Source organism: Histoplasma capsulatum, assembly GCF_000150115.1.
Source record: "Histoplasma capsulatum G186AR genomic scaffold supercont2.11, whole genome shotgun sequence".
NCBI classification, from domain to species: Eukaryota; Fungi; Ascomycota; class Eurotiomycetes; order Onygenales; family Ajellomycetaceae; genus Histoplasma; species Histoplasma capsulatum.
In genome coordinates, this window is record NW_025544811.1 from 159,054 (window position 1) to 179,298 (window position 20,245).

Below are 20,245 nucleotides of genomic sequence, written 5' to 3' on the forward strand. Positions count from 1 at the left end.
GATAGTGCTGAGCTCATTTTAAGCTGTGGTCCAGAGAACTCGCGGTCCATGCGTCAGATGCTGAAAGGCTCTCAGCCCAGGTTGACTGAAGTTAACTTGGATATAGAGCGAACTCCACTGTTGAGCATCGTAAAGTACTGCCACCAGAATTCCGCGATGTCTTGCAGAGAAACACTAACTGACTTCTCCTTTAAGTGAGCGCGGCTAGGTTGTTCTAGACTATTTTATATACCCACAATCTACGCAGAGTTATGAATCAGGAAATTTTATCTGAGATTTTTTGCCCGCCGTATGACTGACGATCTACTTTTTCCAACTTGGGTGGCTGAATGTGATTCACCACGATTGTCTCAATCATTTGCCTCTTCAACATGCCCTGTGGGATCTATAGGGGACTGGAAGACAGCCTATAACCCTACCGCGGGATGTTATTTGCTTATTTATATTGAGTCTCAAGAATAACCAGGTTACGAGCTCCAGTGTGTGTATAGAGATTTGCGCAGAATTTGAATATGTTCTGGATTATTCGGAATATGGAGGCATGGAACAAAAACCCTTGCACCATCTGGAAACGGAAAATGAAACCTTCAACACTGAGATCTTACCCTCATGGCAGAAGTTATGAGGGATGGAAACCTCACATAAAAGCTGAGTTAAGCATCAAGCCGCTAAAACACATCCATATAGGCCAGAGAAGCTCGCATATCTGAGCTGCATGCGCATGCGCTTGATGCTGGCCTGGCTGCTAACTTGCTTGACAAAAGCAGAATTGCTCGAAGGTTTTCTGCTGGGTCCTTGTTTGGAACACGAAATGCTGTCGCAAAGTCGACACGGACATAGCAACCATTCATAGGTTCGGAGGTTACGCTCGCTGAGTCCTTTGCACAACTCATTTTTGCACAATGGAACCTCACCCTCCTTGCTGCAGCAGGTTGATAGGAAAAATTCCAAAGCGGCTCTTCCTCTGAACAACTTATTCAACATAGTGGCAATTTCTGCATCTTCAGAGCATTACTAGGAGAACACCGCAAATCTGGACAGTCATACGTCCACATTTTGCATCAGCTGATACCGTCAAAATCATCTTGCCGAACACTTGAAATTGTGATGTCCTGGATGATTTCTACATCTTTGAAAAAAAAAAAAAAAACATGACCCATACAAGAGTCTTTCTCCCTCAAACAATCAGATGGAAAGGAGATGGAAAGAAAAAGCGCAAGAAGGATATAGATGAGAAAATGGATATTTCATACAGTTTAGAAAATTAAAGTTTTAACTAGTTCTGCACATGAGAGATTCAAACCCAGAACCATCCATAATAAAAGTTTCACCTGCCGAAAAGGCTTGAAGTTTACAGTAACAAGAAAAGGAGACAAGAACCATAGTAGAAAATCCCCAGCAAAGCGCCTGTATGTGTCATAAGTTCGTAGCATGAAACAAAAAGGAAAATATAGAAGGTATGTCAGATCTAGGTGCGGACCGGATCGAAAATGCATATATCTGACGATCAACGTCCCAACCCCTCCTTCGGCCATTCCATTTTTCATATTGTTGTTCATCCCCTTCTCCTTCCGTCTGCCAGCTTTATGTTTTCACTATCAAAGAACGACTCATCGGATCGTAATCGCTGCTGGTTTTTCTTCTTCTTCGAAGTTCCCCACGTCAAAATAATAATATACGCCACACTTATGACTCCTGCAAGGATTGCGTAGACAATAACGCCGGCCTTAGGCACCGTTTCTTCTCCAATGCCACTAAATTTAAATCCCAAACCGCCATTTATGATACCCAGCACGAGCATGCTCCGGCCTACCCAGCGATGTACCAGCCCCATAGCGCTAGGCCCGCGGGTGCGCACGTAGTTGAGATGGTGCCAGTATCCTAGGAGTGGTTGGAAAAGCAATAGCCAGCCAATAACCACATACCCGATTATGGGGTGGTACATGGTTGCCCTCTTCAAGTCAAGGCTCAAGGAGACACCGACACCAAACCCGGTGACGGCGGCACAGAGCGTGAGGATCTGGAGGGGTGCGTGGATGCGTGTGGCTGTCTTTGAGTAGGGGATCAAGAATAGGGTCAGGGCGAAAGTTGGGAAGAGAATGACGAAGACGACGGACATGATGATACCATGTGTCACACGTTTGATGTCTATGGTCCTTTGGGAGATGCCGGGCGTTGAACCGCTTGAGCCATCCCCGCGATCAGCGTCCACTGTCAAGTCGAAAGTGAACGTGCCCTGGTTGTCGTGGAAGGGAATTGACGCTTCGACATCGGCGGAGTTGAGAGGGTTGCCGCGCTTCACGGCCCAGATCCAGGGGCTCTTTGTATCCGTAGGATTCATGGAGCCGCCATCCCAGCTCATACAGCTTTCGCAGAGCACTTTTGCGATAATTTTTCCGTTAGAAATTCCCGAGCCGTCCAGGAGGCGGACTTGGGCAGAGGGGTTGTAATCGGGGAGCATATGGCCGCGCCCTAGGCGCGGGGAGATAGTTATGTTCTTCTTGTCCGATGAGATGTAGGCAACGAAGATATTGGCACCTGCCATTCCCGTTCCCTGTCCCAAGGAGAACCATTCAGTTGTATCACTGGGAGCTTCCATTTGGAAATATATGGGGCCTTGACCCCTGGAAGCTGTGGAAGGTGGGACGTTGACGCTGTACGAGATGCCCTTTTCATCTCCAGGGCGGAATTGCGCTGTCTGGACGAACGCCATTGACGCTGTGGGAGGAATTGTTAAAACGGCCAATCTTTTCTTTTCTGTTCCTTTTATGACTTACATCAATGGGAAGTAAAAGGACGCTTACCATTGACCAGCATCGCTGCTGTGACAACTGTAGAGAACAGCCTCATGGTGAGAGTGTATATGAAGACAAATCTACACCCTATTGATTGAAGTGAACAGTTTCAAGGCATTGGTTTGTGTTGCAAGATGGTCCTTGAAGTAAAATTTGAACAGGTGTGTGAATTGTAGTCAATAGTTGCTTCTCATTGAGCATTGCAAACTGACAGCCTGATGAGTTGCATCGAAAGGGGTAGTGAGTGAGCACCTATAGGTAAGCAGCAACACGATCCCGCAAGAACGCAAACAAAATTATCACACACTCCAAACTTCACCAGATATGAAATCAAAAAGTTCCTGCGGCGCAAGCCAGGGTTCATATATTTGCTTCAATTTTGAAATTAATTTACTTCTCCCGTGCGACTAACCATCCCTGCGAAGCCTCCTAGTGCGCCAAAAAGGTAACGCAGCAGAGATTCGAAAATCCCCACATCAACGGGACAGACCTGGCACAGCATAATCCAGCATTTACTGCATTGATTCAAGCGACTGTACGCTGTACTGGCCCAGCCAATCGCACGGGGACCAAAGATACTCGCAGCCACGCTGAAACCAGTTGGCTATGTGGAATCTTGCAGGGAGACTGGAAGCAAAACATGGGAGGAATGTGGGGATCAGCGATGCTGGCCGGTTTTGGGGAGCGTTTTCACGTTTCATCAGTAGCTCCTACAAGGACGTTATTTCTACTTCTGACTGTATTCGCAGGGGGTGTAAACCCGTTCCTCTTGGTAGGGTTGCTTGGGAAAGTTGCAAGCTGATTTCCCTTGCTCGGTTGCTGTCGACGAACATCAGGGCTAGGTTGATCCTCTCCAGGGCGGTCCATTGGCTTGTTCTAGACAAGCCGCTGGAGCTAATTCACCACCTTATTTCTTTGGCTGTGGGAATTTTATCAATACATTACAGCGTATTGGGTGAAGTGAACTTGGCCAAGAGTTCGCCGAGGGAAAATAAAGTGCACCAAGCGGATGAAAATGTCTCCGGAATTTCTGTTGTTGTGTCAGGCCCTGGAAGGCTGGAAGACGCAAACGATCTTGCTCTTGTCTTGGACCCAGCCTGAAACTATCCATGATATTTCTCGAAATCCCTGCAGGGCACTGTGAAACAAGACACGCAACAGCAGCCGTGGCGCAGATATGTCCGTGACACAATTGGGATCGTTGTGGCTGATTCTATGGATGCCATCGACCCGTCATCGATCTCCATCCATGAAATCTGGCGACGATATAGGGTGCAATTAAGCAATTCTCGCCCTGCCTTGTCCTTGGCCAACTTCCACAGCCACGATGATGACGACCATCACGTCAGTTTGCAGTCCAGGAGGTACGGCCGAAAACCCCGTCAATTACACTGCATAACCAGAATACCTGCATTGTCATCCAATTGGGAAAAACATGCCGCATTTTTATTCTTGCAACATTGCGAACCGTGATCTGGGGTTACTTGTCGCAGATCTGTCCTGCCCTGCACTCCTGAAAGATGCGGATGGTTCACGTTGAAGTTCTCGATCACACCGAAACTGTGTCAAATTTCCCCTTTCTTTTGCAAACCAGCAAGTCCTGCAGGCTACTAATCAGGACAGAAAACGTTCAATAACCACACGTACCCTCTTTCTAATTGAGCGTCTGTGACCGATTTCGACGTGCTGTACAAGTCATCACGTTCATATGCTCTTATTTCACAGAATCCAATCACCGCTACTATGCTTGCTGATCAAATCGTGGTCATGGCAAAAGATCCGCTTCACCGAGTGGACGCGGGTCCTTGCCGATATCTAGACAGCCCTCCGGTCATGCATGACGACGCAGGGATCTGGAACCTGTGGGCAAGGAAAGAATTTCTCCTTGGCCAGTGCACGCGCATCCGAAATATCCTTCCGGGATACCACCCTGTCCTGGGAAAATTGGGAAAGGCGATAATGCCTATCGATGCGAATTCATACGTATGATTTCTAAGTTCTTCAGCCTGCCATTCTCGGAAATCCTCCGGCGAACTCAAATTGCGCATGGACACTCAACTGTCGGCCGTGACATACAATACCTGTCTTGCGACCCTGCGTGGATTCTGACAGCCTCAATTTCCCATAATGTGATGTTCCGGGACAGTCTTGCGCGTTTTGTTTTCAAAAGGAATGGTGGAATGTGGGGAAACCTGGCCGATTCCATAGCTTTCCCCACTCATTCCAGTGTCTCAGTTGCATATCGATTGTGCTCTACATCATAATTAAGTGCATTATCTCTCAAACACTCCATGCATCAATCAGATCGGGAGAATATGGCGAGCACAGTGACCTGCTACCCCGTATTTACTTCAACTCAAAAAGTGATTGATCGGTGGGAAAACAACGCGGGTGGAACCATGCTACAAACCCCCTGCCACTCACCCCCTCTCCCTCCCTAGCCAGTGTTAATTTTTTCGTGCTCTTTTATATTTCAGATGCCACGACCATTCCTAACCAAGTGGCATCTGTTGAAATCACATTGCCGCAGCTCAATTACAAGCAGAGCAGGGTGGGTGTGAGTATCTCACTTACAAAACAGAGAAAAAATTTCTCAAAACAGGGGTGGTAAAGAAGGTTGAAATATGGAGGGGCCATTTCGGATATATCCCATTTGGCTCCCCTTATTCAAATTTTGCAGATATTCTAGTGGGATAAGCTGGTAAGGTTTTAAAATACAAATTGTAGAGCTAATATTTTCGACCAGATACGCGAATAAAGTGGATCAGGTCAGGAGCTCCTCAACTCCAAGCATAGAATTCATTGTGACAAATCTCAATTTGTTTGGTCTTCTCCTCATCCCCTCCCTGCCACCTCACTGAAGGGACATTGCTATTTACTCGTTCTTCATTCGTCACGCCCACTCCAAAGTGTTCCTGGACCATGTGAATAGCACGGTTCAGCTCGGGCGTTGGACTCCATATGACGGTCTTATGCAACTTCCACTTCTGAGTCTCGTCCAAAGCTGCCAACAAAAGGCTGGCTAAAGCTAGGGTTGTCTCCTTCTGGCTCTCCTTATCCTCGGCCTCCGCCGCCTTGGTCGGTGTAACGACCCTTTGGATAGTCAACTCGCGATCTGGAAAGTCGTGATGCCAGAACACCCACGTCTTAGCATCTTCGCAGATGGCGCCTTTGATCATGGGGACTTCGCCATTGGTCTTACTACTGATGAATGCAGCTCGCTCTTGTAGCCAGCTGACAAGGTTTGCAGAAGGAAGGACGGCCATGAGGATTTCAGCCGCAGCGGGTTTATAACTAGAAAACTCAACTTTCATGGCGCCAATATCTCGAGCACATAGTGCTGGGATGTCATCCAGCACCAAAGGTTTCGTTTGTGGGAGCTCCGATCTATTCAGCGATGCCGGAGACTGACTCGCAGACAAAACCGATTGGAATGCAGGGAGCATTCTCCACCCTTTGTTGGTGTAATACTATTTAGAAACGTCAGAAAAGTAACTGTAACATCCCTTTCTCTTTTTCCATACCTTCCCAATACTTGAGTACAACATACTCGCATCAGCCTCTCCAGGTCCATCCATCCACTGCGCAACAGCCCTCAAGAGGAATTCGGCAAGCCCCAGTCGACGATATCGTTTATCAGTAGCGACTGCCCCAATGCAATAGCCTTGTCTGTCTCTGGTTACTCCATCAGCAGTCCGGGTGAGCAAATCCCGATTCAAAATTTTGCAAGTCGCAACAACATGCCCCCAGTCTTCTGTTCGAAGACACCACCATCGCACTCCAGCACCGCCTGTGCGCGTGAGCGGCAGCCCTGTGAGGTACTTCTCCCTCTCTATATAGTCCGCTTCCGGCAGAGGCCAGCCGAAACTCGATCCTACGACCTTGAAGCATTTGACTTGTTGCTCTTGTGTTGTCGCTTCGCTGAAAACTAACACTTGAGATCCTTCCGGGCCATCGATGGTGGTGGCCGAGGGCGCATTGATCTTTTGTGACTTGTCCATCCTTTTAAGAACTTGAAATGGAATCCTATCCGGAAAAGAAAAGTAATATGCGTTCCCTGGGAGTAGATTACCAGCAGAAATTAATATATGAATTTGATAATTTGAAAATGGGTTTGATCTTCGTGATTGGGACAGAATCGCCAGAGTCAATGAATCGGCTCACTCATCACCCTGGAACAAGTAAGCTATCATGAATGGAAGTACACGAAAATGCATCAAACATCAGGTTGAAGTTGTGTCGATGTGCAGGCCTTTTTCCGCGCTCATGAGTCATTTCCTCCCACTTAAGCGGGGGAGAAATGAGAAGTCCACAATGGGGAGCCAACACAAGATGCAATTGGCCATCATGTATTGGCAGTTTGTTACTAACTCGGGCCCAGGGGTGGATCGTATTCTTAGCGTCCAGCGAAGGTGCCAATATCACTTTCGTCTGGGTTCTGAGATTGAAATTTCTTCCCCAATATGGTGGTATGGGATGCCTGTGTCATATCTGGTCACAGTGAGAGTCGCCGTTGGTTTCTTTGACTACCAATCCAAGGAATTTATACAGACACTCCAATTGTTGATAATCACACCCTCCACAGACTCCTCTACAGCGTGTCCTTCCACAGTTAGCAGTTAGATACACTCTTCTTCACAAACAAGCTTACTACATTGATAGAGCAGCAGAGTTCTCAAACACGGGCACAACTTAATCAAATCAATGACAAGCTGTCTCCTATCTGGCAATGCCATGGCTGTTCTGACAAGATATACGAATCTCCCTAGGATTGCTTCTTACATTTTTCGATTTGCATTTACCTTGCACGTTCCTGGGTATAGAGTCAGGAGAAAGGTACGACTCAACCGGAAAATGTTAGCCGGCATGGCAATTTACGTTGTTGCCTCGAGCCTTTGAACACAGGGGACTATGCCGTGTGTTCTCTTCGATGTGACCAAGGGCTTGCAAAGCTCTGTGCATATCCTGCTAGCGGCAGTTGCGGTTTCCTGTGTGCATCTATTTTCCAGAAGGTACTAGAGGATATATGGTTCAATGCAAATGAGAAAGAGAGGATTGCGGGGTTACGCTAATGAATCGCAAAACGGAGAAGCATCGAGCGAATTTGTTAGATGTATAGGACCATCTGAAAGCTAACCGCTGGTCCCAAGAGCATCTGCGGTCCTGTATCCAACAAGGCCCGTGTGACTTCATACGTATTGATGTTCATATGGCTAATGACGTGAACAGCCTATGAGCTCTAAACCCGTTCTGTTATGAGCGCATCTGTGCGTTGCTTGTTCGCCGCCCCTTTCCCCCAGTGGTATGCTGGCCGAGTTGGAAGATGCTTGTTCCTCCTGCAGCCAGGATTTCATTCAAGGGTGTGCTGTTCTCCCTTCCACTGATAACTCACAGTCGAAAAGACGCTTGCAAACCAACAGTACAACCGTGACACTTTTTACTTGTAACCCCAGGGACTTTTACCTCCGTGAGCAAGAATGCTCGCGTGCATGCTACCCTTGGGCGAGTTGACGTTTTGTGGGGTCCGGAACGTGCTGAATTCTGGGCAACACAAGAACCCCACAATCCAGCGCTTAGTTCGCTGGGATTTTCCTGGTGAATGCTGTTTGAACGTTAAGTCATGTTTCCAAGTGAGTCGCTTCGACGCTGGCAGTTGTGGGATTTCCGGCTTTCCTGTGGGAGAGACGCGAGATGGATACTAGTATTTGGTTGAGCCCTTTCAAACAGCTTGAGATATGAACTAAGTTATTAATAGTGGAATAGCAGCCAGATATATCTTTGCATCCCAGCGGCTCACCAATCCCGTTGGAAGAGAGTTACTCAGGATTTCTTCTCAAACTATAAGTTACAGGGTGTGCAGAATTGAAATTGGAGGTACGAATCCGAAATAGGTCCAAATTCATTGGGTTATTGGGAACTATGTATTTCATACAATCAATTGGGAGATATAAGAATTCCTCAAAACTGTAAATTATTCGGATAAATAACTATTCCTGCACCTCCGATTGAAAACCAACCTTTGTCCCATCTTCCAACAAGAATCTCAACTGCATTATTCTTCCTTTCTTCTCCATGGCCTTTTAACACCATGCGGCTCCTTACTTGCGTACCGAACGGATATCCCAACTTTGCAATCAGCCGGACCTGTGTGTATCGCTCTCTATATACTAAGCAGGCTGAATTCATCATCCTTGATCATAAAAGGGCCCTTGATGACCTAGAATGTCAATGCTGATTTGGGGCATGCACTCATATGAGGCTTTCACACTGCTTCCGAAAGAGATTAGTTATGCTTTCTGAGCAGGCATCCTCTCAAACCGCGGATTTATTTCTGTCAATTCATTGGCAGAAGACTCGGATCAGTGTTCCCTAACTTTCTATCATGATTCTCATTGCTTTGCACATGGGAAGCTATGTAGACATTTCTGTGTTTCCTGCGGGAAAAAGACATAGTTGGAGCAGAGCTAGTTTCGGGAACTGCTCACTCGGTTTCCATTCTTCTTGCCTAATTGGATAGTTAAATACTCCTCTTCCGAATTCTTTGTTGTGAGAAAAGAAATTCAGCACAACTTCAGTATGTCCTCAATACTCTCAGTATCATCTCGGATTGTTGAACATGCTCCGCAAACCCTTCATCTTGTTGCATTTGGCACCGGCGATAGAACACATTGGGCGCTATTTGCCCCCAATAGAACGACCGACCATAGGAAAACACTTCTGTAGAAGTGGCTAGTGGGTACTTGACGAGGAGAATGGATGGGTGGTTTGAGGGTGGGAAGGTTGGAGGTGAAGATATTGAGCTTTCACACTAATCTGGAGCAGAAACATCTGAGTCTCCACATAACTACTCCATTAATGTATAGTGAGTGGTCTGTGCAGATGCTACACTGGAAGCGCTAAGAAAGTTTCTCAAAAATTATATATAAAAAAAGGACCCAACTTGATGTAAACCCCGAAAGCGTGGAACTGTATGTCAAGATGACGATATTGGATCCCTTAAAAAGAATCGTATAAGTATTGATATAAAAATGATAGCCTGCCCGAAAACCTATCATTCTGCACCTCGCCTGGTGAAGACATGGGAGCAAATGGATAAAAGGTTTACCGAATTTCCCCTTTATTTCATTTTTTCATCGTAAATGAGAAAAAATAAAAATAAGAATGATAATAATAAAAAGTTCCCGGAATCATGAAGAACTCGTTGGCTTCTCATATGGTGATGTCATGATGTCGTCTCACTCATTTTAGGAGGAACTCGTAGTGGTTTTAATGGTCGTTTTATCCAAAATAGTTTTCATCATTTCATTACCCAGTCTGACGGCTTCTGGGAAACGAGGAGAGAAGTATGATTGTATCTTTTCGAAACGATCGCGGTATGACGCGAAGTCACCAAAGGAGACGCATTCGGACCAAGCCTATTGAGTACCATCCGGCACACATTCAAGTTAGACACAGGAGAAAAATAACATATGTGAAGGATGGCGAGTGGTAGGAGTCTGGGGTGTTCCAGTGGGATCAAACAGGGAGCAGGCGTGGCAATATTTGATATATTCAGAATAAGAGTCTAAACCGGAGCAACAGACGCGGGTTTCCAAGGAAGTGGAATATAAGAAATGAGGAGACATTCTGTCTCAAGTCCGACAAAAATGAATCTGAGAGTATTGCATGACGTGTAGAAGCGGGAGAAAAACGCATTCGACGTATATACTATAAATGAACTCACCCGTGCAGCAAATGTGAACTCTAGGTCATCAGAGCGGAACGTATTGTCGTCAATGGCGATATCCAGGACCTCATTGAGGAGGTCTTCGTTCCTGAAGAGATATTCCGTTACTCCCAGCCATAGACGGAAGAGCTGTGAAGGGGACAAACACTGCTGTCAGCTCTCCTTTTCAACAACGAAATCATGTGCTTGAAGTTACTGACAGGCGTCGAGCAAATCATATGATCGTATGGAACAATTCCTAACTTCCACCAACAATCCACAATGGCCAGCAGACTTAAATGGTTGTTAGGCATCCTCTCCGAATTCCCCTTGGACAGGGAAAATCGATCAAGTACATCATCTCTTAATAACAGATCATGCTGCATGGTATCAGACTTGAACACCGCCGCCCCGGCCGTCTTCACTCGAGCTCTCAATTCCTCCCGATGCCCGCCCATCATCAGCTTGAACAGGTCTGTCACTGACTGCGCATACTGGCGGATCTGCTTCTTTGCTGCTGGGTTTAATATGGCCAGTCCCGCATAGACGTGCCACTTGTTTGCATATATTCGCAGTGTTATATTAATTTTAACGTTCTCGATACCACCCACGTAACGGGCTACTTCCCAGGGGAACTGGTTATTTGCATGCCATGCTGTACCCATGCTAAGAAAGGCGGCGTGCGTTACCGCCTGGGTATCTGCTGTGATTCTGTCGTGTAGTTCGCCGCTGAGATAAACATATTTGGATTGGAAGGTCGAGAAGATCTTCTCGACGAATCTTAAGCTCTCATCTGACGCTCTATGTTGGATCAGGACCTGGAATGACAGGTGTTATTCATGCCGTTGTGCTCATGATTATCTGGATATAGTGGGTTGAATACCAGAGGGTGGCCTTTGGGGTTGACGTTGGGGCCATGAAGGGAATGGCATGAGATGATTTCTACGTCGTCGGGCAGGTATTTGTCAAAAGCAGCAAGCTCAGGGGCCTTGCAAGATGTCTGGCCGCCCACGATTGCGCCGACCTTGGTTGCTTCAATTCAATGGCATGTCAGACTAGGCTGATCGACCCGCATAGAGTATGAAAGAAAGAGAACACGAGATTGGAAAATACGATTCAAAGCTCAGACAGTAGACATACATGGTCCGTACTCCGCGACAATTTTGTCAATGGCTTCCGCCTCTACGCTGTAGATAATGTAGTCGCTAATTCTGGAGACTAAATGCCCATTCGGGAGTATATTGATATTTTGCTTTAGAAGTCCTTAAAATAAGCCCTATTGTTGATGGCGATGTATAGTAATCCACATACATCAGACGCGAATTCCTGTTTTAATGCATCATAGTTTGTAGGCCTATCACATGCATTGATTCTACATCTCTTGTGTCAGCCGTGGTACTATCAACATGGATGGGTGATGGAAATTTATAGTTCGCAGATGAGGGCTGTGATAACTGAACGTTAGCACACTGTAGCAACCAATTATCGTAATTAGGAAACAATTTTGTTGATATAGAAATGTACTTTCAGACAAAGAAAAAGTAAGGTAGCGAGGAATTTACATCATTGACAGCCTGGTAGCCGCTGCACACGCCAGAATGGCGGACGTGACTCCCAGGCCATACTCGAGCCAAATGCACTCAAGTCATCATATAAAAAGGAGATAACCGGGAGGAAACAAAAAAGAGCTTACCATATTAAACTGCATATGCAAACACTGTTCAAAGAGAGAGCAAGTTTCGAAAATGACGGTCCGGATATTTACCTCCAACCAGCCTGGCTTAAACGCTGAGCATACATCTTCCCCATGTCACCCATGCCAATGATCCCAATGGATCTTCTGTCCGCTGTAGTCGCCATCATTGGGGAATTTGAAGTAGGATAATTTCTTCTGTTGTGAGTTCGCAACTGAGATATAATCCGTACTTGAACATAAGAATAAGATACAAGATTTTCCCGTTGGGTATGTGCACTCAATTGGAAGTGAGCGAACGAATGTCCTGTGTATAACCGCCCGTCTGTACAACAATCCAACAGAGCAGAGACAGACTGGCGGATTTGTTACTTGTCTCTCTGTCAGAGGTGCTGCGAAGGAAGAGGTTGACGGGGAAAATTTCGGTTCTGCAGAACAATTTAAAGCTTGCAGGATGTTGGCGCTAGTCCCACTAGGCTGAGTCATCCATAGCCAGTTTAGGATTAGGCAAAGCAAGCAAACCCTAAACCCTAAACCGCCCACTTCCCAATTCTGGACTTAGGGCACACTCTCCTGATTCCGTATTTGGAATACTCAACTGCGGCGGATTTCTTATCTTCTTTTTCCCTCTTCACCATCCACCACATCCGCCAATATATCACGTCCAAAATGCCTCCCAAGAAGAAGGTTGACCGACCCGCTAACGAGAACATCTCTCTCGGCCCGCTGGCCGGAGATGGTAGGTTCAATTTGCTCTCCACCATCTAGCACACGACTAACATGCGTACAGGAAAGCTCGTTTTCGGTGTCGCCCGTATCTTTGCCTCGTTTAACGATACCTTCGTCCATGTAACCGATCTCAGGTTCGTGTCGTTATCACCTTGAACTGGTGTTTTGTTATCTTTGAAAATTTTCTGGCAGGATGGACTTTCGTTGTGTTGCCCAGAGAGAAAATTTGGCACATACAATGATCAATTTTTGGATAGTGGGCTAATATTCTGAGTGATTCAGTGGTCGCGAAACCATCTGCCGTGTCACTGGTGGTATGAAGGTCAAGGCTGACCGTGACGAGTCCTCTCCCTACGCTGCTATGTTGGCTGCCCAAGACGTTGCTGCTCGCTGCAAGGAGTTGGGGATCAACGCCCTGCACATCAAGATCCGTGCGACTGGAGGTACGTTTTGAGCTCCTAGGTCATAAGAATATGACGGAACTGGCGGAAAGAAAGTGGAATTCTGACAACCGCGATTGCAAATAGGCAACGGAACCAAGACCCCCGGCCCCGGTGCCCAGTCCGCTCTCCGTGCCCTTGCCCGCTCTGGCATGCGCATTGGCAGAATCGAGGATGTTACCCCTACCCCCTCCGACTCCACTCGCCGGAAGGGTGGTCGCCGTGGTCGTCGTCTGTAGGCATCAGGGTGGTGGTCTCACCTACTATACTTTCTCCAGGCTGTGCACAGTTGCAAAAGTTGCGATTGCGTGTGGACCAAGGATGGATTGTGCGGGTATCTTCTGGGTATCTATTAGCATATGTGGATGGAATAAACGCGAAGAACGGCAGTATTCTCGCCTGGTCTTCTTTTCTTTGTGGATTTTGTTCATGTCACAGCATTTTCCCTTGGAGCTGGGCGTGACTGCTGCAGCCCTACTGCGGGTTGCTGACTACAGTTTTGCCAGCTTTTGAAATAGGGGTCTCTTGACAGTCTATTAATAAAATGGAGAGATTCTTATTTACTATTGACCTATTGACCTGCATCTGAGTACCATTTACCTGCGTCGTAGTTGTCCAGTTGTTGTCTGGGGTTGTAATTGGGAATTTGGTTGCGTATTTTTCGGAGCCAAAGTTTTCCCCTCCTGCACAATCCAATGATGTAACAAGCTTTAGTTGCTAAATACCATTGAACAACCACAGCAAGAACGAATAAATATTAGTATTGGGTGTTTTGATTACATACACATATTCTATAACTACTGGGAACCGTCAATTGTTTTAAATATACGCTTCGCATCGCTCACTAAATACTTGTGTAACCGCTCGCCAATCTCCGCTTCTCATAACAACCGAAATGCCTACCCTTTAGATCTATCCCGGCCTTCGATTATCTCTCAAGATGACCTCGCAAATCCCCACGCCAACCCTCCTCCTCAATTCCCTCCCTCCCAAAACCCTCATTGGCATCGACCTCCTCTCCTTCACCTCCACCCCTAATTTTCATGGTATAAAAAACCTCCCTCCCGGACCCCACTTTCTATTCATAGGCGCGACGGAGAGTTTTTCGCTACGGAATGGGGAGTGGTTTTTCATACCTCGACACCGTGCCGGAAATGGTAGGGGTAGTAGCCCGGCGGCGGGGGAAATAGATATACGTCTCCGCCAATGGGATGCGGGTGCTGAAGCACTTATCCCCATAGATGAAAGCAGTGAGGCGGGGAAGCGAGATGCTATGAAGCTGCGCGCGAATCTGGGACGAATATGGGCGAGCGGGGGTTTGTTGGCGTATGATCGAGCGATGGAAGAACAACGGCAACGAGCGCAAGATAATAATCATCCGCTTAATAGTGTGGGAGATTATCACCGGCAACAAAAACAAGAACTCGAATCAGAATTATCACAGGAATCACTAAATGACTGGCCGCAACTCACCGACCACATCACCCCCACCCTTCTGTCGCGCATTCTCGGCTCGACTCCCACTGCCACTCCTCCAACCACCACAGCCGTTGTTACTACAACCCATGGAGATATACTAACGTCACGGCCACTGCGCTGGACCGTGTCCTCCGGTAGTTCCGCTGTGCGAGATCGCGATGATATCCCGGGCCTCTCCACTGCAGAGGTAGCCAGGGCCTATGACACGGGCATAGCAAGCGAGCAGGAGAAAGAACTGCGTTTTTTGCCTGTGGATCTGAAGCGGACGTGGAGGACTGGTGCGGTGGGGCGGGAGAGGACGGAGGCGGCGCAGGATCGGTCGTGGGCGTTGGGAGATCTGGTGGGGAGATTTGGACAAGGGGTATCTGGTACAGATAATCTTACAGCTACGGCTGGGGTGGGGGAAATTGTTGGATCTACAACTGGTACCATCGACGGTGAAAGTCAGGAGGCTGGCGAAGCGCAGATCCTCGGCGAGCTACAATTTACGTTCCTGATGGTTCTTACGTTGATGAACTTCTCGTGCCTGGAGCAGTGGAAGCGGTTGCTAGGGTTGGTATTGACGTGTCGAGCAGCGGTGCTTGTGCGGGAGAAGTTCTTCGTGCAGGTTCTGCGTCTGCTGCGTCTGCAGCTGAGACACTTTGATGATGTTGAGGGGGGATTGTTTGATCTGGATGGTGATGATGGAGGTGCGTTGTTGAGGGAATTGCTTATGGGGTTCTCGCGGGCTGTGAAGGATATTGTAGAGGCGGAGGGACAACTGGTTAGGCAGGAATTGGAGAAGTTGGAGAATTGGGTTAAGGGGCGATATGGTTGGGAGCTTAGACCGGGAGCGACAGTTAAAAGGGGAATGTTGGAGTTGGAGGATGGGGAGCAGGTGGAAGTGGAGATTAGCGGGGCAAATGAAGAGGATGAGATGGGGGAGTATGCTCCGGTTATTGTTGATTTGGGAGAGGGAGATAGCCTTGAAAAAGGCTTGGTAGAGGAAGTGGAAGAGGACGAGGAGGCGGGTGAGTCCGTAGCATGATATTCATCCTCGGTAAGGACTAATCTTTGCACCTCCACGGCATAGATTGTAAAGTGTTCATATGCATGATCCGGTACTCTTTGAGTTTGATCCATTTTTGTCGAAATTGTACTTTTTCCATAATCACATCATATCACAATCACGTCAGGACATATTGGGAAAACAGACCATTAGTTTGAACAAAATAGAAGGAAATTGGATTGCAAAAAGGGTTTAAAGAAAAGGCAAAGGAAAAAAATGGCCCTATTCTATCGTTCCCCCTAGCAAGTTTGTTTTAACATAATCAAACGCTAGGTGCTATCGTTCGGCAAAAACCACCCAACCCAACCGATAGATGTAATGAAAAATTCCCTTATTTTCCATACTCCCCCACCCCATTTATCTTCTTCGTCCTCTTTCGCCCCCGCATAACAACACAACAACACACGCACAATATCGGTTTAACGGTAAGACTTTTGGTAACGAGCACGAGCACCAGGACCGCCGAACTTCTTAGGCTCAGCGCGTCTGTTATCAGCGACGAGGAGGGTTCTGTCGAACTGGACGAAAGCCTGTTTGAGCTGGTTCTTGGCATGCTCGTCGACGTATTTCTGGTAGTAGGCCACTATCGATTTGGCAATGGCTTGTCTGATGGCGTAGATCTGCGATGTGTGACCACCGCCGGTGACGCGGACGCGGATATCGACTGCGGCGAATTTGTCAAGGCCGACGATGAGGAGGGGTTCGTAGACCTATAGTTTTTTTCCCCAATGGCATTTTTGTTCAGTGGCCCATACAACAAATCTTCATGTCTTTCCCCGTCTCTTGATGGCTTCCTGTATGTCCGGCGAATGAGGGAGATGAGAGGGCGAATCAAACCTTGAATCTGAGGATTTCCGGCTGGGTGAGAGCTAAAGGTTGGCCGTTGACTTTGATGAGACCCTTTCCTGCCTATATATTTTCCCAATTGCACTCCGGTTAGTTATATGCCCTGTATTGATTCAAAGGTATTCCGAGTAATGGTAACCCCAATCCAACCCCAAATCTCCATCCAAATCTTCAATTCCGCACCCCCAAACCTCGCTCTCAAAACCCAGTAAGCACAACGGGGAAAGGATCATATCTCAGCAGCCAATCCGTACCTTGCAGTGGGCGACAGCAGTGGCTATAACATAGATTTCCAGATGTCAACAAGAAATCATTAAAAATTTATATGGGGTTGTCGCATTTCAGAGGGTCTCCGCCATACCTGTCTTCTTCTTGCCGAAGCATTGCACACTCTGAGTAGTAGCCATGTTTGTTGGTCAGGTGGAGGGGACGATGGCTCCGGGGCGCGAGAGAGGAGGGAGGGCAGCAGAGTGTGTCGTGGTTTGTCGTGTTGCCTGTTGTTGTTGTCGTCGTCGCAGTCTCTCTCTTTCTGCGTTGACGCTTGGAGAATTGCCAATCTGGGATGTGCGAGTTCGCTTAGTCCGCGCTAGGGCATCATATCACGTGATGTGCATCAAAAACTTGAGGTTGAGGGATGGGATGCCCGCAAAACAACAAGCAGCAAAACCAATAACGAACTGGCCACGGCAATTTCAATTACAGCTCCAATTGATGACGCTACCTCCATACTGACCCCAGGAGCCGTCCATTTTTCCCTATTCCTGTTTTGAAGGAGCAACCTTCCTTTCCCCGGGCTCCCACTTCCATACATTCCTCACCCATGCATCGATAGCCATATTCCCGCAACAATGTCACAGACCGTCGGACGGGTAAGCCATCTACGTTCAACATGACGCTCACTCCCAGAATGAAACGAAATTAGAAATGAATATACCCCCTTGCCTAACAATCCTTCACACTCCACAGACCCGCCTCGCCTACTCGCGAACATGGCATTATATAGACGTCAGCCGCGACCCGCGCAGCCTGGGCCGACTCGCGTCCTCCATCGCCGTATTCCTGATGGGCAAGCACAAGCCGATCTGGGACCCGTCGACGGACTGCGGCGACTACGTCGTGGCCGTCGGCTGCCATGACCTGCATACGACGGGCAAGAAGCGATTCAAGAAGCTGTACTACACACACAACACGCGGCCCGGCAGCCTGAAGTCGATGACGATGGACAAGATGTTTGAGAAGTGGGGTGGAGGCGAGGTGCTGCGGAAGGCGGTCAGCGGTATGTTGCCGAAGAATCGGCTGAGGGACAAGAGATTGGCGAGGCTGAAAGGTTTGTGGTTCATTTCATTTCACTTTTCTTTGCTCTTCCTGTTTGTGTGCATGTGTGTGTGTCAGGGTTGATATTCGACATTCGGCATATATATGCACTGGAGTTAGGAACTAACATGGGTATTTCTACACAGTGTTTGAAGGTCATGCGCATCCGTACAAGAAGAATATCCTGAAATTGGCCGGCAAGAGTGTCCTGGGCCCCACGAACTCCATCGCGGATTCACCGCTAATTAAAGAAGCGTTTGCGAAGGAGAAAGGAGCGGAGACTGGGTCTAAGCAAACAACATCCTGATTACATTGAAATAAAAACTTTGCTTCGTTCTCCTGCTCTTTGCTTTGCTATTGGATTTTCCCCCCGCGATTTCCTGTTTCACTGTTTTTCTTTCCTACTGCATACAAGGTGTTCATGTATAGGGATAGAACAAGTTTGTCCCTTTCTCTCTCTCCTTTTATAAATGTATTGTACTGTACAACTAAATCAACTTACTGGCTAACATTAAGTATTGCCACTGGGACTTGAGGCCCTCCCGTATAACCTCTAGTATATAAACAAAATTGGCGAAAAACTCCTAGCAACTGGCAACTTCTAAACATCTTATCTTATCTCTACCGATATTGTACGCCCCTTCTCTCCCAACCCCTGGTCTACGTAAGTGTTGGAATGACAAAATTGCTCTCGTTTCTATAACTTCGGCGTCTCCCGACGGTTTTCTCCGGCCCGGCCCACTTTGCACTTGATAAGACCATTCGGGCCCGACTGCGGTACGTAAACTTCCGCGTTTTTACCCGTGTTCTTGAGGCCCTTGTGCCAGCTCAAGTCTGTAGGAAATTCAAAATGAAAGGAGGGGGAAACGTTGTTAATTGGCTAATTGATTAAACCAAAATATTTATAGAAAAGATGGAAAAAAAGGTTAGAAGGGAGATAACTCACCTAGCTCAAAATAGTGGTTATTCGGCAACGAATACTCCACAGTCTCCAGTAACGGCTGCACAGCCAGGATCTTCTCCGCCATCTTGTACATGGAATTCTGCACGCTGGCGCTGTTGTCATGCGCAAAGGTGCGCAGCGTGATGTCCCGCGCGGCGCGCCAGGTTTCGTCGAACTGGGGTACCGCGCGCTTCACGGCGTCGACGGACGTGAAGGGCTGCCACATCCAGTTGGCGTCGACGTTGGTGCTTAGCACCCGGTCCCAGGTTTCGGGGAGCGTGGTGTACTCGTCCCGGATGAAGTTGTGGAATTGTGAGTTTGTGGATTTTAGGACGGAGAGGCCCGAGATAGAGGAGGTTAGGCTGATTGTACTGGTTAGTGAGGTGATGTCTTTGCTGCCGCTGTTTCCTTCGGAGACGGTGGCGGAGACGTTGCGGGTTTCCGTACCGTCGCGGAGGAAGGAGTGGGGATGTGGTTTTCCATCAAATGTCATACGTGCCCAGCGGAGGGTGACGATGTCGACGTGCGCGGTGTGGATGTGCGGGTATGTGGCTGTGAAGTGGGAACCGAGGATGGAGGCGAAGAGTTCCGGCGGAGTCACCGGGTATAGCTTGGCCATGATGTAAATTGTGTTTTTCATGGAGTCCGTGGCGACGACGACGCTGTTATCGGCTTTGGTGTAACTGTTATATGGGAGCGGCGAGTTGCGTTAGCAAAACGGGGCCATATTTACGCTGTTTCTGTAGGAGATGATAGATGATAGATGATATGGAACGAAAGACAAGGCTTACGACGTCTCGATATCCCCTTCGAGCAGGACGCATACTGTCATCTCAACGACGGTGTGGACGCCTGTCTCCTCGTTGCGATGCACCTTGTAGACGCGGACATTATCCTTGCCATACCGTGCTGCAGCCAATTTCGGGGTCATGGTGCCTTTTTGTCCTTCGATTGAATTGGCGGTAGGAAATTGAATTCGCAAAAGAAATGAAGGAGAGCGGAAGAGGTTAATGAAGGACAAAGAGAGTGTGAGAGCGTAGCTATATGCCTGATACAGGCAATACGCAATCAGAACGAACAGTAGGGAGACGGAAGAAAGAAGCTTCAGGAACGATAGCTATATAAACACGACAGCGGGAAGTTAAAAAATTTAAATAAATTTAAATTTCCCAAGTTATCTGCCAAACAAAAACTGAGCGCTGTGGCCTACCCGTCAGCGCAGACGCACTCGTGTAGTTGTATGGGAGTGGATA

At 47.7% G+C, this 20,245-nt stretch overlaps 8 protein-coding genes across 8 annotated transcripts; 3 read left to right on the top strand and 5 right to left on the bottom strand.

The window, feature by feature from the left end:
• Positions 1-1,555: 1,555 nt before the first annotated feature.
• Positions 1,556-3,114, bottom strand: HCBG_07121 (uncharacterized protein; the record flags this gene model as incomplete). The annotated part of the gene is made up of 2 exons (XM_045434170.1): positions 1,556-2,718; positions 2,805-3,114. The coding sequence occupies 2 exons, from the start codon at positions 2,848-2,850 to the stop codon at positions 1,556-1,558; spliced, it is 1,209 nt and encodes a 402-aa protein (XP_045284961.1).
• A 2,461-nt stretch (positions 3,115-5,575) lies between these two features.
• On the bottom strand, positions 5,576-6,796 carry HCBG_07122 (uncharacterized protein; the record flags this gene model as incomplete). Its single annotated transcript, XM_045434171.1, has 2 exons — positions 5,576-6,265; positions 6,320-6,796. 2 exons carry the CDS (start codon positions 6,794-6,796, stop codon positions 5,576-5,578), a joined length of 1,167 nt encoding a protein of 388 aa, XP_045284962.1.
• A 2,825-nt stretch (positions 6,797-9,621) lies between these two features.
• On the bottom strand, positions 9,622-12,590 carry HCBG_07123 (prephenate dehydrogenase; the record flags this gene model as incomplete). The annotated part of the gene is made up of 7 exons (XM_045434172.1): positions 9,622-10,210; positions 10,519-10,650; positions 10,722-11,318; positions 11,384-11,532; positions 11,641-11,752; positions 11,812-11,872; positions 12,266-12,590. 7 exons carry the CDS (start codon positions 12,361-12,363, stop codon positions 10,040-10,042), a joined length of 1,320 nt encoding a protein of 439 aa, XP_045284963.1.
• A 205-nt stretch (positions 12,591-12,795) lies between these two features.
• On the top strand, positions 12,796-13,932 carry HCBG_07124 (40S ribosomal protein S14; the record flags this gene model as incomplete). The annotated part of the gene is made up of 4 exons (XM_045434173.1): positions 12,796-12,932; positions 12,984-13,056; positions 13,205-13,365; positions 13,450-13,932. The coding sequence occupies 4 exons, from the start codon at positions 12,863-12,865 to the stop codon at positions 13,599-13,601; spliced, it is 456 nt and encodes a 151-aa protein (XP_045284964.1).
• A 370-nt stretch (positions 13,933-14,302) lies between these two features.
• HCBG_07125 (AAR2 domain-containing protein) lies at positions 14,303-15,868 on the top strand (the record flags this gene model as incomplete). Its single annotated transcript, XM_045434174.1, has 1 exon — positions 14,303-15,868. One exon carries the CDS (start codon positions 14,303-14,305, stop codon positions 15,866-15,868), a length of 1,566 nt encoding a protein of 521 aa, XP_045284965.1.
• Positions 15,795-17,271, bottom strand: HCBG_07126 (40S ribosomal protein S16; the record flags this gene model as incomplete). Its single annotated transcript, XM_045434175.1, has 4 exons — positions 15,795-16,599; positions 16,727-16,798; positions 16,990-17,012; positions 17,097-17,271. 4 exons carry the CDS (start codon positions 17,140-17,142, stop codon positions 16,309-16,311), a joined length of 432 nt encoding a protein of 143 aa, XP_045284966.1.
• Positions 17,272-17,394: 123 nt separating this feature from the next.
• HCBG_07127 (50S ribosomal protein L13) lies at positions 17,395-18,381 on the top strand (the record flags this gene model as incomplete). Its single annotated transcript, XM_045434176.1, has 3 exons — positions 17,395-17,604; positions 17,702-18,062; positions 18,196-18,381. 3 exons carry the CDS (start codon positions 17,584-17,586, stop codon positions 18,354-18,356), a joined length of 543 nt encoding a protein of 180 aa, XP_045284967.1.
• A 365-nt stretch (positions 18,382-18,746) lies between these two features.
• HCBG_07128 (uricase) lies at positions 18,747-20,078 on the bottom strand (the record flags this gene model as incomplete). The annotated part of the gene is made up of 3 exons (XM_045434177.1): positions 18,747-18,883; positions 19,182-19,675; positions 19,784-20,078. The coding sequence occupies 3 exons, from the start codon at positions 19,921-19,923 to the stop codon at positions 18,747-18,749; spliced, it is 771 nt and encodes a 256-aa protein (XP_045284968.1).
• Between the last annotated feature and the right edge of the window lie 167 nt (positions 20,079-20,245).